The sequence below is a fragment of the Peromyscus eremicus genome, chromosome 19 (genome assembly GCF_949786415.1).
Source record: "Peromyscus eremicus chromosome 19, PerEre_H2_v1, whole genome shotgun sequence".
NCBI classification, from domain to species: Eukaryota; Metazoa; Chordata; class Mammalia; order Rodentia; family Cricetidae; genus Peromyscus; species Peromyscus eremicus.
The window spans coordinates 10,780,926-10,807,214 of NC_081435.1; the positions used below are offsets into that span (position 1 = coordinate 10,780,926).

At 44.2% G+C, this 26,289-nt stretch overlaps 1 protein-coding gene across 3 annotated transcripts in view; it reads left to right on the forward strand.

Moving 5' to 3' along the window:
- Rnf125 (ring finger protein 125) overlaps positions 1 to 26,289 on the forward strand; it is a 77,624-nt gene that overhangs the window by 49,856 nt on the left and 1,479 nt on the right. For 2 of the 3 annotated variants that reach the window (XM_059245958.1, XM_059245959.1), the window contains exons 3-6: positions 17,808 to 17,961; positions 22,122 to 22,216; positions 23,531 to 23,621; positions 25,299 to 25,406. In XM_059245958.1, the coding sequence (XP_059101941.1) occupies positions 17,920 to 17,961; positions 22,122 to 22,216; positions 23,531 to 23,621; positions 25,299 to 25,406 (336 nt within the window). In that variant the 5' untranslated portion in view covers positions 17,808 to 17,919. Of the gene's footprint in view, positions 1 to 4,300; positions 4,523 to 17,807; positions 17,962 to 22,121; positions 22,217 to 23,530; positions 23,622 to 25,298; positions 25,407 to 26,289 lie in introns of those variants that run through there. The other variant, XM_059245957.1, reaches the window with a different exon arrangement.

The window sequence follows — 26,289 nt, forward strand, 5'->3', positions numbered from 1 at the left end:
GTTGTCTGGTTTGGTTTTCATTTTGATGTGCTATTGTTTGCTTTCCCTTTCTGAGCAAAGGTCTTTCTGTATACCCTGAGCTGGCCTCATGGTACTCTCAGCCATCGTCCTGAGTTTGCTTCCTGAGGGCACCACCTCAGCCAGCTAACGCGTAGCTTTCATAACTCACCCAGACACTGAAGTCTGGTATCTTGGCATCGAGCCATTTCAACAGGCTTCTCAGGTGAGTCTGACGCAAGACAGCCTGAGGACAGGATGACGTGACAGAACTGCCGACATGGCCATGTCACCGACTTGCTCAAGCTCTGAATTGGGTCTGTAAAGCCACAGAAGCCAACTGAAAATACAACCAAGGCCACTTTCGTGTTCACACCGCCTGGTCTCCAGTTTCCCCTCTCTCTGTTGAGTGCTGTGTGCTGGAAATCCGAACATCAGGGAACTGAATGCAGCTTTCAGAGCCGGAGCATGGGGCTTCCTGCCCCCTTGTCTGTGCTCACCACAGCCCAGTCATCCCCGTCTGTCTGGAACACTTGGATTTTCCTTCCATTTGAAATTGAAATGTCTTCTCTCCTCCTCTTCCTCCTCCTCCCAGCAGAGTCTCACTATATAGTCCTGGTTGTCCTGGAACTCCCTATATAGACAGGCCTCAACTCACAGACAATGTCCTATCTCTGCCCCCTGAGTGCCGAGGTTAAAGACGTGCTCCATCATGACTAGTTATAGAATGCTGTTTTCTGTTTCGTTTTGTTGTTTTTTTTTCTTTCTTTTTCTGTCTTTTTTATTTTCTACTTTTATTTTTGAGACAGGGTCTCTCTATGTAGCCCTGGTTGTTCTGGAACTTGGTATGTAGACAAGGCTGTCCTCAAACTCACAGAAATCCACCTGCCTGTGCCTCCAAAGTGCTGGAGTTAAAGGCCTTCACCACCATGCTGGTATTTGTAACTTTTTAAGATAGGCGTAGGTGTGTCAAGCAGGCAGGCCTCAAATCTGCTACATAGCTGAGGAAGACCTTGAATTTCTGACCCTCCTGCCTCCACCTCCCCAGAGCTGGGATTACAGATGGGCACTGCCACACGCAGTTTCTGCTGTGCTGGATATGAAACCCAGTTTTCTGTATGCTGAGAAAGCACTCTACCAACTGAGAGCTACATCTCTAACTCCAGAAGGTTCTTTCTTGTTCTCCTTCCTTACACACTCTGGGTGAAGTCAGCATCCTCATCCTTTCATAGATTCTGATCACTAATGATATACTTTATTAGAAAGGTTTTCTTTTCTTTTTGAGGGGGAGGATTTTTTGAGACAGGGTTTCTCTGTGTAGCCCTGGCTGTTCTGTAACTCTCTTTGTGGACCAGGCTGGCCTCGAACTCAGAGATTTGCCTCCCGAGTGCTGGAATTAAAGGTGTGCACCACCACCGCCCAGCTAAAGATGTTATTTTCTTAAAAGCTTATCTGTCAGAATAAAAGCCTTGAGGACAGGAAAGAGGTGTCAATTTTGGTGTAAACCACTGACTAACTGAATAGATTATGCAAGAGAAAAAGGAAGTGTTGGTAAAATGCTGCAAGCTGTAAAGGCAGGAGATAAAGAGGAAGTGCATCATCCTCTATGAGGTAGGTGCTAGGAAAGCTGTGATTCCATGAAAAGGGAGGGCCATGAGGTTGAAAAGTCCACAGTGAGTGGCAGCACTCCAGAGTCACTGTGTGTCATGGAAACACACATAAACATACACTACATTGCCTTTACCACCGAGGTCCACAGTAGTCAGTCAGAAGAGTCTCTTAAATTCAGAGATGAAGAAAAGAATCCACCCAAAGAGAAGGACAGTGAGGGTGAAGAGGCGCTCGGTGGCCAGAACCAGTAGCTGTCTACTCCTTGGCCTGTCCTTGTTTCCTTCTTGTTGCTACAATAAAACATTCCAACCAAAAGAAAATTATTAGGCTTCACTTCCAGGTCATGGTCCATTATCAAGGGAATTTACGGAAGGAACTCAAGGCTGGAGGCTGAAGCAGAAACCATGGAGGACTGTTGTTTTCTGGCTCACTCCCTGGCTCATGTTTAGGTAGCTTTCTTATGTAGCTCAGGACCACCTGGAGAGAGGTGCTGCCTACAGTGGGCTATGCTCTCCTTCATGGACAAACAACCAAGACAACTTCTCATTGTCATACACAAGCCCAGAGAACAGCCTGATAAAGACAATTCTCCAGTTACTTTCTAGACTGGGTCAAGTTCGCAGTTAATGCTAACTAACTACCTAGAACATCCCTTAGCCTGCCCCTGATGACTAGTGATATATTTGACACAAAGTAGGCTCCCTCATTAAATGCCTGCAGAATGAGTAAAGTCAGAGACAGAACATGTGTTTAACTCCACCTGGTAAGCGTCACTGTCCATTCCATCCATTTACTTCTAACAAAAACTTTACCTGCAAAAATTGCCTATCGCTGATGTAATAGTGGCATGACTGTTCTGGGGTTAACAATCTGATTTCTGATTGGATTTTAGGCCTGGTCAAAAGGAGAGAATACATACTTGATACTGTAAATCTGTTCATTAGCCTATGGCTAGGCCAGGCATGTTGGTGTGCTGTGGAATATTTCTTTACACTGTGTGAATATATGTCACAGTGATTGGTTTAATAGAGACGCTGACTAGCCAATAGCTGAACAGAATAAGGTTAGGGAGGAGAGCCAGACAAGGAGAATTCAAGGAGGAAGAAGGGCAGAGTCTGGGGTTGCCAGCCAGATGCAGAGGGAGCAGGAGATAAACATGCCACGTTAATAAAAGTACTGCCACATGGCAGAACGTAAATAAGGAATATGGATTAACTTAAAATGTAAAAGCTAGTTAGTAATAAGCCTGAGCTATTGACCGAGCATTTATAATTAATATAAGCCTCAGTGTGTTTGAGAGTGGCTGCAGAACAGGAAAACTCTGCCTACACTGGTCCTTGTCTTTAATTCCAGCATTCAGGACGAAGAGGCAGGCAGATCTCCAGGATTTCAAGGCCAGTTTGGCCAGGGCTGCACTGTAAGGCCCATTTTCAAAATCAACAACAATCAAAACCAAAAACTAAGCAAAAAGGGAGCTGAGTTACAGCTTAATGATTGAGTGTTTGCCTGAGAGACAAGGCCCAGCATCATAAAATTAAACAACATAAAATAAAATTAAAAGTGTCAGCTGGTCATGGTGGTACATGCCTTTAATTCCAGCAGAGGCAGATACAGGCGGTTCTCTGAGTTTGAGGCTAGCCTGGCCTTCAAAGCAAGTTCCAGGACAGCCAGAGCTATACAAAGAGACCCTGTCTTGAAAAGAGGGGGAAAAAATTAAAAGTCTCAAAAACGAACATAAAATGGTAAAGACTAGGAGAAAGTGGGTGAAGCCCAGGAGATTGTAATCCATTACAATATTTTGTAGTATTATGTATAGCCCACAGAGTAGTGTGTATTTGTCCATACAGTTGCATTAAGTCTATAGCTGTCTCCAATCTATTTTTCCCTCCTATCTCAGCCTCTCAGGTACTGTTATTACAGGCGTGCCCCACCGTATGCAGGTGTGAGTTTTATTTTATTCCTCACTTTATCATTTACATCAGTACTGGGGAACCAACCCATACCTCACACAGGCTAGGCAAGCACACCACCACTGAACTACATCTAAAATGGTGGTGTTCTCTTGAGGTGGTCTCATTCCACCAGCCCTGAATGTTCTGGAATTCACTGTGTAGTCCAGGCTGCCCTGAAACTTTGGATAATCCTCCTAAATTCTGACACGGAGGCATAAGCCATGATATCTGGCTTATTTGTCTACTTTTGAAACACAGCCATGTTCAAATTGAGCCCAGGCTGGCCTCGAACTCTCAGCAATCCTTCTGCCCACTGCTGGCATCGTATTTGTATACCACCAAGTGGGGCCCTGTATCAGGAAACTTTCCACTGCCCGGGGCTATCTATCTCTCCCTGATTGAAGTATTGAGTCAATCACCGAAATGGTCATAGGTCGGCTCTGAGGCTTATTAAGATACCAACTTGGAGGCCAGATAGAGTCATCTGGTCTCCAGTGGGTGTTCCCAAACTGCACTTTGCAGAACTCTGAGTGCAGTCGCCGGGTGGAATGCTCAGGTTTCACCCTCCGGGGACCTCGAGCTTCTGCAGCGCCTGGTCGCTCGCGGAAGAGCGTTTGCAAGCGGCAGCCACGCGCTCTGCCTGCGCTCCACCGAGAGGCCCCGCGACCGACGCGGCTGGCCGAGCCAGGAGGCGGCGATCCCGGCTGGGCCGGGACTTCCTTCCTCCGGGGAGGGACAACAGAACCCCCCCGCAGCCCGCACCGAGCTCCTGGCAGCCTGCAGAGCTAGCGCGCAGCGATGGGCTCCCTGCTGAGCAGCGACAGCTCCAAGTCCGCGCCCGCCTCCGCCTCCCCGCGGCCCCTGGAGCGCAGCGGGGACCCGGAGCTTCCCATCACCTCCTTCGACTGCTCGGTGTGCCTGGAGGTGCTACATCAACCGGTTCGGACCCGCTGTGGCCACGTGTGAGTGTCCCGGAGCTCGGGTGGCGCGACCACCCAGCGGGGAAAGATGCCGGGGAAGCGGAGGGCACAAAGTGGGTGGGAGTAGAGCAGCGACTATTGGGGAAACCGATGCAGGGCTGGTTGGGGATGCTTACACAGGATTGAGAAGGGGCTCGTGGGGCGGTACGGCAGGGGCTTCCCACCATGCACAGTAGTCCAGCTGATGTTGACTGATCTGGGTGTGTCTCTCACTCTCCTGAAAACCTGGGTGGGTTTTGTTTTCCTGGATCTGTGCACCTGACCAGAACCTCCTGAGGCTTATCTCTTGTGCTGTAGAGAGGATCTGCACAAACTCTTTCAATTCTCACCCCACATCCCTTTCCCAACACACACAGGCGCGTATTGCCAAAGGCTTTCTGAGGTCGCTCGGACGTTTGCTCCATGCCACTGAATTAATTCGCCCATTTAAAACTCAGCTGCAAAGTGACTGGAGGTTGTGTGCTACCTGCCATAGGCACCGGCCTCTCCCAGAACCGAAAGTTTAGACAGTTTTCTTCAAAATCTCGTATTGTGTAGTGAAAACTCACTACCGTTGCAAAGCAGTGGTAGTTTCTAAGGCTTTAAAAATGAAGCCCCGATCGTAATGGGAATGCTCTTAGGGGATGTTTGGATAAGCAGAGAGGCCTTCCATGTGTGAATTTGTGTTAGCCGTTTGTTCTGGCAGTTTTTTTTTTTTTCTTGATTACATGTATTGCATGTATAGGTCGAAAGCAAAGCCCACTCTATGAAACTAACTACAGCAAGATAAAGCAACAGAACAAAAACACTGTTCGCTGGTGCCGACTTTCGGCTTATCAACCAAACCAAACCAAACCAAACCCTGTATATTAAAAATCCATATGCACAACCGTATTTTTTAACAGCACTTGACTGGTGCCCACCGTGAACCAGAGAGGAGAATGTGCCGCCCACACAGTGTTTAAATCAAGAGTGCTCTTGGCTCCACTTTGTGGTTTATTCTCAGGACCTGGTTTGTTTTGTTTTTTGTTTTGGTTTTGGTTTTGTTTCTTTTTTCAGGTTTGTACTTTAAACTCAAGGCTTACGTTTTTAACGTCTTTTCCAGTCAGTGATGTTGTTTCCTAGCTCTAGACATAGCTCTTTGACAAGCCGTCTCAAGGCCAGGTAGACAGTGTGAGAGCCAAGGTTCTGTTGTGCAATGTCATGAACTGTGTTGATTAGGTCTGAACAATACCCTAAAGAAGATGACATTTTTAAAGACCTATTTGTTTTCCCTTGGGGGCCTCAGGGGTGAGTTTGGGTCTCACGTAGAGTAGTCTAGCTTCAAACTCACAAAGAAGCTGAGGATGTGAGGATGACCCTGAAAAGTTTTGTTTTGAGAGTCTCACTATGTGGCCTTGGCTGGCATTGATATCACTATGTAGATCAGGCCCACCTGTAACTCAGAGATCTGCCTGCCTCTACCTCCTGGGTTCTAGGACTAAAGGTGCTACCACACTCACCCAAACTTGGCCTTGAACCTCCTGTCTCCACTTGGGGACTGCTGGGATCACTGACCTGCATGCACTGCATGTCCAGTTTATATCAGGTTGAGGATCCTTGCATGGTAAGAAAGCTCCCTACCAACTCCCCATTTTCCACTTTGTGAGCCTGTGTGGAATTTAGGGACTTGTAAATCACTAAGCAAGCTCTCTGTCCTGAGCAGATCCCCAGAATTTAAATTTAACCTTTATTAACATTAAAGCTTTGCAATTGAACCAAAGATGAACAATAAGTCTTGAAACTTCCTTCTACAGCACTGTAATCATACGACTCCAGATTGTTTTCAGGGGCTGGACTTTGAACACAGTAATTTATTTGTTTCTGCCAAAGGATAATATAAACTCGCAAAATGTTACATTTATTTTTGTTTAATCTTTTTTTCTTTGTTAAAATGAATAGGAAATTGGCCACTGGAAAAATAGTCATAAAATATCATAACAAGGGCTGGACAAATTGTCTTCCCTCCCTTAACTGTTCTTTGTTTGGACAAATCTATGTCCATTGTTCTGGCTGTGGGCAGAATTTCCATGTTCTTCCTTTTGGCCAACTTGGGCCCCTTCCACTTTATAAATGTTAACCAGAGTCCTTTCTGCACTAGAGACTGTTGTTAACAGCAATTGTACATTCTAAATAAATTACTCTTTCGTGCCGAACTTAAGTTGGAAAATGAGAAAATTGCAAGCGAAGCCCTTTGTTTTCATTGTCCCGTATTGGGGTTAGATTTCAAACAGGGCTGTGTTTTGGTGATTTTAGTTTATAAATCTACGGCAAGTCAAACATGCACAGTGACAACAATTCTCTGGACGAATGTAGAAATGATCCTTTACAAACACAATCGTGGCACAGTGGCAGTTGAGCTTGATTGAAAGTGGATTTGAAATCAGCACAGCCATGAGCCATCTTGTGACCAAGTGTTTGAATCTCAGAATCTCGGTCTCTTCCTTTAAAAATGGTGAGAAATGAAATGTTGTGAACATTTGAAATTCTGCATTTCAGGCTGAGAGCTGGAAATGTGGAGTGTAGTGGTAGAAAGTTTGCATAGCACAAGCCAAGCCCTGGACTGGATTGCCAATGCCCCACACAAAAGGCTCAGATTGTGGCTTCTGTTTGCCTCAGTCATTTTATAATCTAAACGTCCATAAATAGGTATTATCATCATCATCATCGTCATCATCATCATCATCATCATCATCATCATCTTGATTTGGACACAGAGTCCCAGGTATCTATCCCAGCTGGCCCTGAACTCACTATGTAGTCAAGGATAACTGTCCATTTTTAGTCATTAAATTTCTTTCATTTTTCTTTTCTTTTTCTTTTTTTTTTCTTTTTTTTTTTTCTTTTTTTTTTTTTTTTTGAGACAAGGTCTGACTTTGTAGAACTAGCTGGCCTTGAACTCAGAGATCTTCCTGCCTTTGCCTCCTAAATGCTGTGATTAAAGGCTTGTGCCACCATGACTAGCAAGCCCTGTTTCTTTCTTCTTCCTAGCTGAGATTACCGATATACTACACATAGGGTGCTGTGTATCAAACTCAGGGTCTGGGTGCTAGGCAGGCCGGGCAGGCACTCTACCAAATGAACTGTATCCCCAGGCCTGCTTGTTTGTTTGTTTAATGGAATGTATGGGTTTTTAGTGAATTCGTTTATTTGAGTGAGGTGATACTTGCTTCCCAGGACATGGGGGAGTGGAGAGAAGAGGACAGCTTTCAGGAGTTGGCTCTCCTTCCACCTCTTATGTCTTGGAGATCTCCCTCTAGTAGTCAGGTAGGGTGGTAGGGTGGTAGGTGCCTTTACCCCTTAAGTCGTCTTGCTAGTCTCTTGTTTATTTGAGGCAGGGTCTCATGTGCCTCAAGCTGGCATTAAACTCACTTTACAAGCAAGGGTGACCTTGAACTCCTGATCTTCATGCCTCCATCTCTGCTTCTACTTTGTGGGTTCTGGGGATCAAACTAGCAAATGCCTTTATCCTTGGAGCCATCTTGATGACCCCCATGTTTTATACTTTGGACAATTTTCTACAACTTAGGACTCAGTCTCTCTCTCTTCCTGAGACAAGATCTCATTCTGTATCCCAGGCTGGCCTGGAACTCACTGTGTAGACCAAGGCTTTTCTTGAACTCACAGAGATCCACCTGCCTCTTCCTTCCAAGTGCTGGGATTTAAGGTGTGCACCACCATGCCTGACATCCAGAGTTTTATGTTTTAGATTGATTATTCATATCACAAAAATAGTTTTAAAAGTAGATTAGGAGAAAAGGACTTCATACATTTGCTTCAGTACTGTCGGAGAGCTAGGGAAAGAGAGAGTTGATAAAAAGGAATCTGATTTGCAGTTAAAGAGAAAAATCAAAGGTCTGGGCATGTTGTTCATTGGTAAAGCCCTTACCTAACATGTGCAAGGACTAGGTTCAGTGTCCAGTGTCAGAAAAAGAAACTGCTCTGAGTGTTATAGACATGCCTGCTGAAGGGGGCTGGTGATACGTATTAGCTATTTTGCTGTTACTATGATAAAACACCATGACCAAGGCAACCTATAAAAGAAGGAATTTATTTGGGCATATTGTTCCATGATGGCAGAGTGGAGGCTTGGCAGCTGGAAACTGAGAGCTTACATCTTGGAACCCAAGCAAGAAGCAGAGAGAATGAACTCAGAACGGACAGAGTCCTTAAATTCTCAAAGTCTACCTCAGGTGATAAGCTTCCTCCAACAAGGCTGCAACCCCCAAGCCTTCCCAAAGACTGCCACCAGCTAGGGACCAAATGTTCAAATGCTCAGAACTATGGAGGACATCTCCTTCACACCGCCACAGGGCATCTTGCAGAGGCAGAGTTCTTACCTAGTATGCACAAAGTTTGGGATTTGATCCCTGAGTATCACACACTCAAATAACAGCCAAATAATTAGTTTTCCAACTGGACATGGCAGACAAAGGAGAAAGATGTCAGAGACAATTCCTAGGATTTGATGAACTCATGAAAGGGCCTTGTATTACTCAGGATTCTCTAGGGTAACAGAACTTACAGATGAATCTCTGTATAGAAAAGGGATTTATTAGAATGACTACAGGTTGTAGTTCAGGTAATCCAGCAATGTCTGGCTGTGAATGGAAAGTCCAAGGATCCAGTAGTTGCTCAGTCCACGAGGCTGGATGTCTCAGCTGGTCTTCAATACACGCTAAAATCCTGAAGAAGTCGGCTGTAACGCCAGGGAAGGAATGGACGTGCTAGCGAGGCGAGGACAAACAGGCAGAGCAAAAGCTTTGGTCTCCCGTGGCCTCAGCAGAAGGTGTGGCCCGGATTAAAGGTGTCTTTTCCTGCCTCGAGATCCGAATCAAAGGCTTGTGTCCTCCTACCTTAAAGATCTGGATTAGAAGTGGATCTACCTACTTCAAATTAAGAAAAAAAAAATCCCTCATAGATGTGCCCTCCATTTTTGGATTTTGGTTAATTCTAGATGCTGACTACCAAGCTGACAACCAAGAATAGCCACTACAAGCCTACTGAACATTTAGCAATCTGGTAAAGAGAATTTAAAATGCAGTTGCCTATAGCTGGTTCTGGTGGGGGCATACCTGTAATCACAGAGTTTGAAATGTAGAATCCTGAAGACTGCCACAATATAAATCCAGCCTGAACATCAAGTGTTAGCCAGCTAGGACTGCATAAGGAGACACTGTCTCCAAAATCACAAAATACCAAAAAAAAACAAGCAAACATAAATATCTCAGAGAGTCTGTGGAGTAAGTTTGGGGAAGCAGATGAAAGCTAAGAGGTACCTAAAAGGTCTAGAGCAGTGTTTCTCAACTGTAGGTTTCAACCCCTTTGAAGGTCAGGCGCCCCTTTCACAGGGGTTGCCTATGACCATCAGAAAATACAGATACTTACATTATGATTCATAACAGTAGCAAAATCACAGTTATGAAGTAGCAATGAAAATGATTTTATGAGTGGGGTCACCACAACATGAGGAACTGTATTAAAGGATTGTGGCCTTAGGAAGATTGAGAACTACTTGCCTAGAGGTGGAGAATGAAACTGGGGTGTGGTATAGGATGGGAAGAGCTGTATCTCCCTCTCACTCAGTGGAGACAACCGCTTAAAGTCATAGATGTGCACACTTTTCCTAGAAGGAAATGCTGCTAAGGCTATTTCCTAATCACTTTGAGGAAAGTGGATGAAAATGTTCCATTTGTGATTAAGTAGAATCAATAAAGCCTCTCCAAATGGTGGTTCTCTGGAGTAAGGAGACCCTGGTGGTTTTTTGTTTGTTTTGTTCTGAGATGTTTCTTGCTATGTAGCCCAGCCCGGCCTAGAACTTGAGATCTTCTTGCCCTAGCCTCCTAAATGCTAGGGTTATAGGCACTCTCTATTCACCAGACTCTGATGAGGTTTCACTTCCCCTTGACTAAGGATTGAACTCAGGCCCTTGAGCTCAAGAGGCAAGCAGTCTAGCACTGAGCTACACCCCCAAACACAGTGCTTCCATTCTTAGAGAGGAACAACTCCAAGACTTCTTTCGAACAGTGAAACCATCTTACCCTACTGTGTATTATAGATATTTGTTATCTGCTTATGTATCATCAGTTAGTGAGAGCTCTCTAGAGAAACCATCCAGATGACCTGTGTCCCTGTGTGCTTGTTATTTTCAGCCTCTGGGGTATAACTGAGCTTGGTGAAGACAGTAGACAGAAGTTTTATGGCTTTTCCTCCCAAGGGGTGACTAAACATCTGTTCACTCCAGATACGATGGTAGACCAAAGGGATTATTTCCAGTGCAGCCTGGTAAAAACAATGAGTTCATTTGGGGGGTTATTTCCAGGATTGTAGGTGGCTCAGGCTTTGTTTCCACAAGCTCCTTGAACAACCTGTAGGTACCTCCACTCAAGAGTGGCCTCTCCACTAGAAGTTGTTCAAGGTTTACTTTTAGAGGTGTGTGGGGGTGTATTTGTGGGTATGTGCACACCAGTGCAGAGGCCAGAAGAGGGCGCTCCGTCCCCTAAGTCTGGGACTGCTGTGTCTGGGCACCACTGACAGGATGCTGGGGGCAGAACCCGGGTCCTCTAGAAGAGCAGGAAGCACTCTTAACCACTGAGTTCTCTCTCTAGCCCCTAGGTGGTTTCCTTGTTTCTGTGACAAAATGCCTGAGAATCAACCTAAGAAAGGGTTTGTTTGGGTTTTTTATTTTAAATTGATTACTCATTTCTCAAAAAATAATTTTAAAAGTAGAATAGGAGAAAAGGATTTCTTATATCTGCTTTAATATTGTCAGAGAACTAGGAAAAGAGGGAATTATTACATAGAAACTGTAAACTGAACTAAAAAGGAATCTGATTTACAATTAAAGAGAAAAAGGAATCAAAGGTGTGGGGATGTTGTTCATTGGTAAAGCACTTGTCTAACATTAGCAAAGCCCAGGTTCAGTGCCAAGCACCTGAAAAATAAACTGCTCTGAGTGCTATAGACATGCCTGCTGAAGAGGGCTGGGGGTACACGTTAGCTACTCTGGTGACCATGACCACGGCAACCTGTAAAAGACAGAATTTATTTGGCCGTACGGAAGATATGGTGGTCAGAGTATGAGGCACTGATCCTATTTTGTCTGCAGTCAGGAAGCAGAGGGAGATGAATTATGAAGCAGCTAGCTTTATCCTTTCCCATTTTTACTCAATCCAAGGCCTCAGCGTATGGAATAGTGCCACCCAGATTCTGACTGGATCTTCTTTAGCTAAGCTTCTGTGACTCTTCCTCAGAACATCCAGAAGTGTGCCTCCTGCATGCTTCCAAATCCAGTTGAACTGATGATGATGAAGATGAGCCATCACAGACTCTTCTGACTTCATTCGCATCCTGAGTTTTGTGAGCTTTTCTCTCCCCTCTAGGAGGGCATGCTGGAATTGCTGGTGTGTGCCACCATGCTAAGCTCCTTCTACAGACTTAACATGAACATTAGTAAACAAAGGCTAATTTTGTACAGCCTTGTTCTTGGGGGAAGGTAGAAGGGTAAGGAAGTTATTTTGGCTACAGCTAAGTAAATGAAGGGCCAGTTAGGCTTTTTTCTTAGATTGGTTTTTGTTTTGTTTTGTTTTCTTGGCCACACTGTTGTCATTTCAACATTAGGGTGTGGTAGACAGTCTAATTTCCTGGAAATCCTCACCTGCCTCATATGTACTTTCAGACTTCGTCATCAGAAAGGAAGCAACAAGTTCAGGGCCATGAAACTCAGATGGCGGGGGGGGGGGGGGGGGGACATTTGTACTCAGGTTTATGAGATGGTGTTGGGGATTGAACCCAGAGCTTTGTGCATGCTGGGCAAGCACTCTACCAGCTGAGCCGCATCACCAGCTCCAGTGACCTGTGCTTTCTCTCTAGTGATTATAGTGTAAAACTGATGACTAGACACGAACCCTCCATGCCCCAGAAGAACACCCCAGTGTCCTTTGTGAGTGAGTTAGAATGTGATGTGTGAAGCCATTTGTGCCACAACGATCAGGAAATTCTTGAGCGTTGTTGTTCTAGTAGATGAACACTCCTTTTAAAAGCACAATGTCACCACTCTGTGAAGGTTTGGAGATTAAGTGTTGGCTATTGGTTGGATTAATGAGTATAAGTGACTCCAAAACAAAACAGTTTGTACAATTTGGTATTCTTTCATAGCATCAGTCACCTGACCTTGTGTGTGTGTGTGTGTGTGTGTGTGTCCCATATTAGACATGATAGGGTTGCTTTTCTTGCTGTGCTGGGGACTGAACTCAGTTTCTCATTCCTACTAGGCAAGGACTATACACACACACACTGTACTATGAAGCTGTACTTGGGCCTGACCAGTAGGATTCCTTGTTGAAGGGGAACTGTTTTGTTTGTTAGTTTGTTTTTGTGGTGTGTGTGTGTGTGTGTGTGTGTGTGTGTGTTGCCCTGTAGTGGAATATTAGCCCGTGACTATTGTCTTTGGATAGCAGCTCCCTTCATTCTGTCTCCATTTCCATGCTTACTTTGCCAGCTCATGCCTTTTTTTTTTTTTTTTTTTTAAGGTTATTTAGACAGGTTCTCACTCTAACCCAGGCTGACCTGGAACACACTATACAGCCCTGACCAGCCTTCAACTTAACGCAATCCTCCTGCCTCAGCCTCCCAACTGGTGGGATTACAGGTGTGAGCCATTAAACTAGCCATCTCAAGGTTTGAATTCGTCTTTGTATCAGCACATCCATCATGAAACTTTGTGCTGGGTCTCTCAGTTAAAAGGTTAGGGCTGCCACATGCTTCCAACAGCCTCTTCCAGAACTGTCCCCTCCAGGACCCTCCCCTCCACCCCAGAAAGTCCCCAGCGCTTCTCTTTCCTGTTTCAATTCATTTAGAGTTCACTTTTGCCCTGAGACTGGGACATAAGTCTCTCCAGGGTCCTTAGCTGTGTTTTCCTGTTTCCTCCCAGCACTCTGCTGGCCTCTTTATTACAGGGGATTTGGCTAATTACTTAATTTAGAGAAATAGACTGGGGTTCGTAAAATAACAAATAGGAGTGATGTAATTAAGTTTCCAGCTGGTTTCAGAGTTGGTTGAGTCGTTATGGAGTTCCTTATTGATTTTCTCCTGCTGTGCTACAAGGGAGGCGAGGCGGTGCTGGAGCAAAGGGCCACCCACACTCGGTGGAGAGGGCCTCAGCCCCAGCACTTCTGGGAGAGGGCACTGGAGTGGCACCAGGCTCGTAAGACAAGGCTCACAGCTGAGCCAGGAAACTGGACTTGCGTGTGAAATCTGATTTCAAAGCCCTGGGAATGAATCCAGAGGGTTTCCTTTTGTTGGTTGTTTTTTCATTTAAAAATTACATTTATTTATTTTATGTGGGGTGCGTGTGCCGCGTTGCCCACGTGGAGGTCAGAAGACAACGGGTGGCAGGTCCTTTTTACTGCTGGGCATTTCACTGACCGCATTCAGAGTTTTTGAAAACAAGGAGGCAGATTGGTTTTTGTTGTTGCTGTTTGAGATGTAGGGTCTCACTATGTAACCTTGGCTGGCCTGTAGACATGGCTGGTCTTGAATTCACAGAGCTCCCCCAGCCTCCACCTCCTGGGTACTGGGATTAAAGGAGTGTTCCACCACGCTGGGCTGGAGCAAGATTTTCAAAATGGTGTGCCATTTACATCCACGTCCAGCTTTTCCCTTTCAACCGCAGACTCTCTTTGTACTGACCCTTCCTTTTGTGATTTCTCACTTCACAGCCTCCTGATGGGACGGGGAGGACAATCAAATCGCTCCTTGCCTAGTGTCCATTCCTCTCCCTTGGGGTCCTCGTGGTAGAAAGAATCCCACTCTTTTTGAGACAGGATTGTTTCTGTCAGTGGGGTTGATCTTGAACTGTGGCCCTCCTGCTCTCTCTCACCTTCCAAAAGCTGGTTTTATAGGCATACACCACAGCACCCGGGGCTTTGGGCACAAGCACTCTTTCAACTGAGCTACAGGCACCACAGTGTGATTTCTTCATGGGAACTTTGGGAATTCCCAGAAAAGTCTAGTGGGCAGTTCCTCCTGATTGTTATGTCAACTTTCTGAGCATGTTCTGAGCAACTCCTGTTGTGCCTGGGTTGTGTGGGAGGGAGGGAGCCTGTGTTCCAAGTGGCCCTGTGATCTTTCTCACAGTGTTACTGTAACTGGCCTGTCATCACAGAAACGGTTTTGTTTTGCTTCTCAGCTTTACTGAGGTGAAACAGTGTGAGTCATACAGTGTATGGTGGTTGATGAATTGCAGCAATTGTTCACAGCCTGTAACAACACCACACGGAGATCTGGAACAATTGGTTCCCTTCCGCTGAGGAATCCCTTCCTGTCCTTTGTGGTCAGTCTCTCCCCCTGTGGCTAGCCCCATCAGCCCCATCTGCTCTGGCATCAACTTTGGGATCATGCGGCTGGCAGCTTTTCACTTGCAGAAGGGGCATGGTTTTATATCGCCTGTCTCTTCCCTCTGCTGCTGTCAATTGCCATTTGCTGGTGTGAGGCACCGGTATGTCTTGGCTTTTTGAGTCAGGGTCTCGTATATCAAACTCGCTGATGAGGCTAAGATGACCCTGAACCCCTCCACCCTCCACCTCTGGATTTCCGGGATTACTGGTGGGTACAGCCATGTCCAGTTTATACAGTGGTGGGGATGGGACCTGGGGTGCATACATGCAGGGCAAGCGCTCTACCAACTGAGCTATACACCTAGCCCAGTTTTTTTGTTGTTGTTGTTTAAGATTTATTTATTTATTATGTGTACAGTGTTCTGCCTGCATGCCAGAAGAGGGAACTGGATCTCATTATAGGTGGGTATGAACCACCATGTGGTTGCTGGGAATTGAACTCAGGACCTCTGGAAGAGCAGCCAGTGCTCTTAACCCCTGAGCCATCTCTCCAGCCCCAGTCTTGGTTTTTAGAGACAGGATCTCGTGTGGCTCAAGCTAGTCTTGAACTTGCTGAGGATCATATTATACTTGTAATCCTCCTTAGACTTCCTGAGTGTCATGTTTACAGGTTTGTTCTCCCACACCCAGTTTAAGGCACCAAAGTGTCTCAAATAAATTTGCTATAAACTTAAAAGTATATGAAGTGGTTGATTCTTTTGTAGGGCCTAGAATGACCTATGAAATATTAAAACAACTGCTTAATTCTCTCTACCTTTCTATTACTCTCAGCTCTGGCCCTGGTTTTCTGTTTTGAGAGAGGGCTTATGGGCTGAAAGTGTATTCTTGAACAGTATGTATTGCAAGTGGTTCAAACGTTCAACTAAAAACAATACATTTTTTCATGGTACTCTGGATTGGCACCTAGGCTAGCCTTGAACTTGTGTGATCTTCCTCTTGAGTTTAGGCTGGCCCTGTGTCTACTCATCTCTCTCTGCACAGCTCAGATTATGCCCTGGGATTCCTAGTTGCCCTCCCGAACCTCAGCAAAGTGTTCTGTAGCTGGTGTAGTTTTTGGTTTTGTTTCTATTAGTAAATAAAGTATTCCCAGTTCTCCAGGTTCCTTTGGATTCACACCACTGTTTTTTCTGTTTGGTTTTTGGAAAGGGTCTTGTATTGTAGCTCAGGCTATCCTAGAACTCTCACATGTAGCCCAGGTTGACTGAAATCCTCCTGCCTCTGTTTCCCAAGCACTGGGATTATAGTGATGTATTATCGTGCTGATTTAAATTATTTTCTTCTAATATGACAAAGGATATACCCCTGTTTTTATCTTACTCCTTATCTCCCTTTTGGTTTGGTTTGGTTTGGTTTTTGTTTTTGGAGGCTAGACTAGACTCAAATTAGCTATTAAGCTGGGGATGGCCTTGAATTTACAATTTTCCTGCCTCCATCTCCCAAGTGCTGAGATTATATAGCTGTATGCCACCATGCCCAACTTAAAACCTGAGGTCTTTTTAAACTGAGTATTTCTGCAGTCTCATTTCTGACTTCCATAGAGTGAGGGGTTATCTGTTGGTATATAAGTCATGTGAGCAGATAATTCAGGTTGGAGCCATGTTGTATTTGGAATGTTAATTTTTTTTTTTTTTAGTTTAACATTTGTAGCCAGGCAATGGTGTCATACCCCTTTAATCCCAGCACTCAGGAGGCAGAGGCAGGCAGATTTCTGTGAGTTCAAGGCCAGCCTGGTCTACAGAGTTCTAAGACAACCAGGACTACAACAGTGAAACCCTGTCTCAGGGGAAAAAAAGAACACATTTGAACCATTTGTAATGAATACTCTTACAAGGATATACTTCCAAGATTGTGTATAATGGCCCATACTTTTAATACTATCACTTAGGAGGCAGAATCAGGCAGATGTTTGAGGCCAGCCTCATCTACATAGTACATTCCAGGCCAACCAAGACTACACAGTTGTCTTTCTCAAAACAAGCAGACAAACAAAACAAGAATATATTTTCAGCCAGGCTAAGTGATGGCTTCCTGTAATCCAAGGTAGAGATTATAGGAGGTAGGGATGGTAGTGGGAAAACTGAGGTTCCCTTTTCAGATTCTTAGTCTCATTCATAAAAGAATTTAGACATGAGGAGAAAGTCATGCCTTTTGAGTTAGGGTCCAACATGTTTGGCAAGCAGCCACATGGCAGGAGCAGAGACTGAGAAAACCCAGAGTGTGGATGAAAGCATGCCCAAAGTTTGGAAGGAAGAAAGAGAAAAAGTTACATTTTTCTGGATAATTCAGAAAAGTGGTGTCTCCATAAGAGACTACTTCCAGGGTGGGGTTTCCGAGAAGGAAAAGTATCTTATTAAGGGGATAATTATTCCTCCCTTCTTCTTCTTACTGTGGCTTGAGGAAAGCAGCCTATCTGAGGTGGTTGATAGGCCCAACTGGATTGACTGTTTCGGAACTCCATGCAGAGCCGTGAGTAGAATGGAGATTCTGGTCTTTTTACCTGGGAGCAGTTGAATGGACCTTTAAAGGCCCAGCTACCCCTACCTTCTTTTTTGAGACAGGGTCTCATGGTGTGACTCTGGTTGGCCTGGAACCTACGGTGTAGACCAGGCTGACCTTGAACTCATAAATCTGCCTGTCTCTGCTTCCTGAGTGCTAGGGTTAAAACCATAGACCACCATGCCTAGCTATTTTATTTTAAATTACATGTATGTGTCTATGTGGGTATGAGTGCAGGTGTCCCGGGAGGCCGGAAGACTTGGGTGCTGGGAATGGAACTCATGCCCTCTGGAAGAGCAGTGTGAACTCAAGTGCTGAGCCACGTCTCCTGATTATTCTCTGTTTGTTTTGAGTAGGTTCTGCCGATCCTGTATTGCAACCAGTATAAAGAATAATAAATGGACATGTCCATACTGCCGGGCATACCTTCCTTCAGAGGGAGTTCCAGCAACTGACATAGCCAAAAGAATGAAATCAGAATACCAGAACTGTACTGAGTGTGGAACTCTGGTGAGTAACACAACCCATGTTCATGATTCTCCCAGTGAAATTATCATTCCACCTGCTCCATCTCTCCAACTCCCCGACGTTAGGAACAGGGTCTCATTCTGTAGCCCAAGGTGAGTTTAAACTTGCTATCCTCTTACCTCTGCTTTGGAAGTATCAAGATTACATGCATGCCCACCACATCAGCTCCTTCAGTATTCATGTATATACATGAATATTCATGTATATGTATATACATGAATACTGACATGGACCCAAGGCTTCCTGCATGCTGGGTGACTGTATGTCACTGGCCCATATCCCCAGCCCTCAGTTTTACTTTTGATTTTGAGACAGAGTCATTAAGTTACCTATGCTAGCTGTGAACTGACTCTGTATCCCTAAAGTAGCTTGCATTACATGCTTGCCCCACCAGCCTTTTAAACATTCTTTTTGAAACTTGGAACTTTTACTTCATTCATCTGTTTTCTTACCACCATCCAGAGCTGAAAATTAAAATTTTTTAACTTGGATGGAATTTAAAGAAACATATGAGAATTCATGCCTTTAATCTCAGAACACCGGAGGCTGAAGCAAGAGGATCTGCTGCGAATGTTCAAGGCTAGCCCAGTCTACATAGCAAGTTCCAGTCCAGCCAGGACTGTATAACAATACACTGTGTCAGAACAACAACAACAAAAACCCAAAACAAAAAGTCAATCCCCATCAGGTGGTGGTGGCTCATGCCTTTAATCCCAGCACTCAGGAGGTAGATGCAGGTGGATCTCTGTGAATTGGAGGCCAACTTGGTCTTCAGGGTGAGTTCCAGGATAACTAAGGCTACATAAAGAAACCCTGTCTGGAAAAAAAAAAGTCTGGAGAGATGTCTCAGAGATTAAAAACACTGGCTGCTCTTCCAGAGGTCCTGAGTTCAATTCCCATCAACCACATGGTGGCTCACAACCATCTGTAATGAGATCTGGTGCCCTCTTCTGGCAAGCAGGCAGAACACTGTATACACAATAATAAACAATAAATAAATAAATCTTTAAAAAAAAAAATCAATCCTCAGCAGTGGAAGAACATGGTTACTCTCTCTCTTTGCCTCGGAGCCTGGAAACCAGCTGAACTCATTCCCCTGGCCCTTAAGGGATGACTCTGACTGAGGTAGCAGGAAGATGCTTCTCAGCTCCCCATAGTGATTGATTTGACTACCTGCACCCCTTAAGTTCTCAGGACCCTTGTCTCCTGTAGGCTCCTTTCCTGTTACCATCTTTCCCTCGAGAGCTGTATGCTCACACTCCATGTGTCAGCCACTGCCAGGGCCCTGCAGGCAAGGACACTCGGGGAACTTGGCACCTCCTCTAACATTGTAGCCAACACTGATGCACTAAGGCTTTGGTACATTTAAAGACATTTATAAGTGTAAGGCTCAATAATCTATCATGGCCACCTGACCAGAATTTATACCTATCCTTTGGGGGCAAGCATCCTGAGATCCAACATTAATTCTCTCACTTACTGTTTCTGATTTGACACACATTGTTTATTTTTATTAATTTATTTATTTTATGTGTATATTTGGGCACACATGGACCACCTTACCATGGTTGTTTATCCAAAAAACAACAGCATTCCCTCAGGTCCTGGGTGGAGTCCCACCTGATTCCCATCAGATTCTCACCTGAATCTCTGGTATCTGATCAGCTGCAGGATTTTGGTTAATGTTTGAGGAACTCTGTCACGCTCTTGCTCTCTAGGCTGTTCTTCTGTCCAGGAATACTGCCTGTTCCTGAACGAGTTTCAGCTTTGCATACCTCTCTGTCCAGGCCCGCTCTCCTCTCCATGCAACCTGGCCTTAGTATTTTGAGCTCCTCTCAAAACAAATTCTTAGCTGCCTGTCTGCACCGATTTTCTCCTCTATCTGATTATCTGCAACGTTAGAACAGGCAAGAGGCTCATTGTCTACCTGCTCTTCGATGGCACCTTACATAGTTTTGTGTGTATGTCTAGATTATAAATTTAACAATCTGTGTATTTGTCAGTGTACAATCCCCAGGTTGATAATTTTTCTAAGGAAAGCTTATCTTTCTTGAACAAAGAATATGAATTTTTTTTAAACAGTCTTAGCCTAGTCTAGCCTGAAACTTGTGATCCTCCTACTTCAAATCTTCCTCCCAAATCCTGAGGATTATATGTATACCACACCTATGTAGCGCTAATTTTTTTCCTCCCTCCCTCCCTTCCTTCCTTCCTTGTCCTATTTTTTGTTTATTTGTTTATTTATGGTGGGTCTCCCTTGTATGCCTGCATGGCCTGGGACTCACAGTACGGATCAGGTCAGGTTGACAGAGATCACTTGCCTGTCCCTCTTAAGTGCTGGGATTAAAGGTATGTACCATAATGCCTGGCTCAAAAGTATATACATACTTATACACGATTAAACTAAGTAAAGAGAAGCTGTGTAAATAGGATTCTTAAATTTTTATTTTACTTGAGAGAGAGAGAGAGAGAGAGAGAGAGAGAGAGAGAGAGAGAGAGAGAACGAAAGAACAGGCACACATGAGCCACAGCTTGCATGTGGGAAGCCGGAGTACAATTTGTAGGAATTGGTTCTCTCCTTCTCCCTTGTGGGGACCTGGAATCACTTGTCAGGCTTAGTAGCCGGTGCCCTTACCCACTGATATCTCAGCAGCCCCCAAAGTAGATGTTATAGGTTATAAACATTTCTTTCCTCCTCCTTCCCTTCCTCCTCCCCGTCCCCCATCTCAGATAGGGTCTCACTGTCTAGCCCTGGCTGGCCTGGAACTCTGTGTAAACCAGGCTGGGCTGGAACTCAAAGATTTACTTACCCTTGCTTCCCAAGTGCTGGGATCAAAGTCATGCATCACTGCTGGGCTTATACCTTTAACCTAGCACTCAGAAAGCAAAGGCAGGAGGATCTCTGAGTTATAGAGCTAGTTCCAGGACAGCCAGAGTTACACAGAGAAACCCTGTCCAAAAACAAAAACAAAAACAAAAACAAAAAACAAGAAGACATGCACCACCATGTCTGGCTATAGACATGTACTTTTAAGATGGCTGCCTTGATCAGTCCTCCTTCTTATGTTTTTGATGGATACTTTGTCCCTGTTTTTATGTTCTGGCTAGCTTTACTTCTTTCTGCCTTTTGTTAAGCAACTGTGGCTATTTCCATCACGTGGTAGAGTTTCTGAAGCTGAACTTCCAGCGGAAGTTTGGGCGGAATGGGGCACCGTGGGCTGGTTGTGGGCTGCCACCTAGCCACAGCTGTAAGAAGCTTCCTCCACCAGGAAATCTTATCAGCGGTCCTGATGAAGCTGAGGGTGCGTACTGTGCTACCAGCACAGCCCTGAGGGTTTCTCAGTGCGGAATCAGGGCTTCTGATAAAGACGGACTACAAGAGCTGTGGTTATTAGCCCTGGTGGCACTATTAAGTGTACTGTGCATTGTGAACTCACACAACACTGCTAGTCACGTCATGAACTCACAGTGGCATTTATGACTTCACTTACACTGTGAGGTCTCCTTTACTTTATGATGGACATTTGCAAAATGTGTGCACTCAGTTGTCCTCATCTCCGTGTCTTTTCATCTCTTGTCAATGTTTCTCTGCTTCTCTTAGTCTTACTCTTTCTCTTCATCTAGTTTTCTTTCTGTCCAAAACCTATTTGCATAATAGCATGCAAAAAAAATCCTTTGTTACTATACATCTTTAAAAAAAAAACAAAAACAAAAAAAACCAGCATACTTTTTAGAAGGAACAAATTTAAAATCTCAGCATTCAATGTTTCCAAAGTGTTAGGAGATGTTAAACGCAGTATATGATGATTGTGATGATGATGATGATGATTATATTATTATTATTACTTTTTGGTTTTTTCGAGACAGGGTTTCTCTGTATATCCCTGGTTGTCCTGGAACTTGATCTGTAGACCAGGCTGGCCTCACACTCAGAGATCCTCCGGTCTCTGCCTCTTAATGCTGGGATTAAAAGCATGCTCATCTGGCTCAGTGTTATTCTTGATTATGCCTGTACTTTGTGACTATTTCATGAATAAACCAGTTAATTACTGCCCCAATGTAACCCAGTTTGAGAGTTATAGAGCTAGGTCACATAAAGGCCCTTTCCAACAGGAGTTTTATCTTTATTTGCCTTTGTGTAGGTTTGCCTCAGTGACATGAGGACGCACATAAGGACTTGTGAGAAGTACATCGATAAATATGGGCCACTGCAAGAACTTGGCGAGACAACAACAAGGTTTGTTTGAATACAGTGTAATGTCATGCTAAATTCAGTATGTCTATGAAGAATTGAAGCTTAGCACTCGGGAAGCTGAGGCAGGAGGATACTTATAAGTCCAAGGCCATCCTAGGCTACACATGAAAGTACACTCAAAATTGAATTTGAACATCTCTTTTTGAAAAAGACTTTTAATTTTTATTTTACGTGTCTTGCATTGTCTGTGCACCGTGTGTATGCAGTGCCCACAGAGGTCAGAAAGTGTCAGATAACCACCGTGTGGGTATTAGAATTCGAACGCAGGTCCTCTGTAAGAACAACCAGTGCTCTTAAGTGCTGAGCTATCTCTCCAACCCCAAACATCTCTTTTTTTTTAATGGTGAGTGTATGTATGTGTGCCCAAGTGTATGTCTGCACCAAGTGGATGTAGGAGCCTGTGGAGGTGGGAAATTGTCCGTGTTGGTGTTGAGAACTAGACCTGAGTCCTCTGCAAGAGCAGCAAGTACTTTTAACCACCAAGCCATCTCTCCAGCCTAAAAGTCTAAGGCTCAGTCTGTTCTTTTTATTTTACTTGAAATTGCCTTGCTAATGTACCTGTTATTGCAGGATTTGTTTTATAAATGATGCCATAAATTTTAAATGAATATTTTTGCTACAAGTAAGCAGAGTGCAGATTCTGCTAGATTGACCAATAGGGAGGAAGGAAGACTAAAAAATAGAGGGAGAAAATATGGCTTTGACTGAAAGTTGATGGAGTTTATGAAATATTTAAAATATATAGAAACTAACTTAACCTCTAATTTCTTTTGCTGGTTAAAATTATAGTGAAGACTCTTGCAGCTAAGCTTGGTGGCACAGACCTTGGTCTCCAGTACTCAGAAGACCAAGGCAGAAGGATCACCAATGCAGAGCTAGCCTATGCTACCTAGTAACTTTGAGGACAGCTTGAACATGCCATGAGAGTAAAACAAACAAACACCCAGTCCTGTTTGTTGACAAATGCCTATACTCACAGCATTCGAGGAAGCTGAGGCAGGTGGATTGCTGTGAGCTTGCCGAAAGCCTGAGCTACATAGCAAGACTCTTGTCTCTAAACAAACCAACCAGAAAAGCAAGCCAGGTGTGGTGGTGCATACCTGTAACCCCAGAACTTAGGGGCTAGAAGTAGGAGGACCAAGGTAAGCCTGAGTTACCTAGTGAGACCCTATCCCCCTCACAAAAGAGACACTAACCTAGCTATATCTGTACAATCTATTTTTTTAAGTTTCTAATTAGGTGGCTACTTTCTAGCTGACCACTATTTTAGTGATTGTAATTCTGTGCTATTTCCAGATGTGTATGTCCATTTTGTCAGAGGGAACTGGATGAAGACTGCTTGCTGGATCATTGTATTACCCACCACAGATCAGAAAGGAGGCCTGTGGTAATTATTCTAACCTACTAGCTGTCTGTCAGTCTTTCTGTCTGTATATAGTGTCTGAATTTAAGGTCTATTAGACTCTGGGCCTAGTGGCTTGTGCCTGTAATCTCAGCACTTGGGAGGTAAGGAAGGACAGATGCTGCAGGTTTGAGGCTAACCTGGGCTACACAGGGAGTTCCATGCCAGCACTTACTTATTTTCTGACTTCAAAGTTACTACAGTTATTTATCTATGTGTTCACACAAAGTTCACATGTAGAGATGGGAGAACTTTAGGGAGTCTTTTGGGAGAGAACTTTCAGCACACTGAGCATTTCACCAACCCCCAAGAAACTCTACTTAATGTTGTGTTTCTGGGCATGATGATACATACCTTTGGTGGGCAGAAACAGGTGGATCTTTGTGAGTTCAAGACAAGCCTGGTCTACGTAGTGAGTTCTAGGCTAGGCAGGTTTACAAGAGTGAAATCCTGTAAAAAAAAATTTTTACTTATTTATTTAGTGTGCATTGGTGTTTTGCCCATATGTGTATCTATGTGAGGATGTCAGATCTTGGAGTTGTAGACAGTTATGAGCTGCCATGAGGGTGCTGGGAATTGAACCCGGGTCCTTCGGAAGAACAGCCAGTGCTCTTAACCACTGAGCCATCTTTCTAGCCCCCCTCTTTTTACGTCTCAAGAAAAAGATATTCAGCTGAAAAGATAAACACACAGGATCTCACCATGCAGCCCTAGCTGACCTGGAACTTTCTGTGTTGACCTGACTGGCCTTGAACTCACAGAGATCTTCCTAGCTATAAGTATAATTTTTACTATTGAGATATATGAAGCCAAGTGTAGTAGTAGACAGGTGTTTAAGGCCAGCCTTGGCCACAGTGGGTTTGAAGCTAGCCTGAGCTACATGAGAAACAAAACAAAACAGCGCTAGGGAGATGGCTTCATCAATGAAGTGCCTACACACAAGCAGGAGGACCTGAGTTCTGATCCCCAGCGCTCCCCTAAGACCTGAGTGGGACGGTGCAGTGCCCATCTGGAAGCCCAGGACTAGGAGTACAGAGGTGAATCCTGGAGCTTGCTGGCCAGCCAGCTCGCCTAGCCTAATCACTTAGCTCCAGATTCAATGAGAAGCTGTCTCAAAAAATAAAGTAGGAGGGGGCTGAAGAGATTGCTCAGTGTTTAAGATTGCTGCTCTTGCAGAGGACCCGGGTTCAGGTCTCAGCAATCTATAACTTCAGTTGCAGGATATCTGATGCTCTCTTCTGGGTTCTATGGGCACCAGGCATGGATGTGGTACATATATCATATGCAGGCAAACACTCACACATGTAAAATTTAATAAATCATTTGTTCAAATCCTTAAAAACTATACAGCAACTTAAATACATAAAGTAGAAATGAAAAATAAAAGTAAATTAAGAACATGAGGTGGAGAACAATTGAGGAAAACACCTGACATGGACCTCTGACCTTCACATAAACATGCACAGACATGACCCTGTACATACACATGCAAACACATACATACATCACACATGAAACTAGACAAACAAAATACAATGTTGAGGTGTAGCCAATGGATTCATAGTTAAAATTCACATTCAATGGTGACTTCTTTTTAAAAATTCTGGGATTAATAGTTATTTAAAATTCCTTTTTTAACTATTTTTTGGTCTTTCTTTCTAGTTCTGCCCACTTTGCCATTTACTACCTAATGAGAGCCCAAGCACCTTCAATGGCAGTCTAATTAGACACTTGCAAGTCAGCCACACTTTGTTCTATGATGATTTCTTAGTAAGTATATTTCTAACTTTTACATTGTGTGTTTGTGCTATCTGTGTTAAGCGTCCTTTTAAAAATCCCTGTGAATAAAATTAAAAATAAAATAAAATTATGGAGCATGTGGGTAAAGTGTTCAGTGTTAGCATTAGCATTAAGGAGAACGTCAAGACAGTCGAGTGCTTTATAGCATTCACTACTAATACTGAAGTGGTCTTCTTTAACCAGCTGTGGTGGTGCATACCTTTGTTCCCAGCACTGGGAAGGCAGAGGTGGGCAGAACTCTGTGAGTTCAAGACCAGCCTGGTCTACATAGTAAGTTCCAGGCCAGCCATAGTAAGACACTGTCTCAACGAACAAACTAAAATGATAGAATGGACTTCCAATAGCGATTTCACCTTTTGTTTTAGAAGCAAGAGGGACTAGAGAGGGATAGAGTTCTTACTGCCTCTTGTTTTTACTTATAGAAGTGCTGATAAGAAGCTTAAATTTTACTTTGACACATAAAGAAGCAAGAAGAGCATTTTGTTTGCATTTTCCTGTTCATAAATCAATAATTAATAGAACTGTTAGCATTCTGAGGCCTAGGAGTGGCCTGATTTTTTTCCCCAGTGCTAGAGATCGACCCTGGAGTCTTGCCCACTCTAGGAAAATGCTGTCATTCAACTCTGACCCTTCCCCAAACTAGCAGGAATGTGTAAACATTATTCCAGTTGTGAAATAGAGAGACCATCCTGACCCGACAAGGCTTTCTTTTACTTTTCTAAACCTTCAGATTTTAATTTGCTTTTTACTTATATGTCTAGGTGTATGTTGGGCGGGGGGATGTTTGTCCAATGAAGTCAGAAAACGACATCAGAGTCTTTAGTGGTTATGAGCCACCTGATGTGGTGGTGTA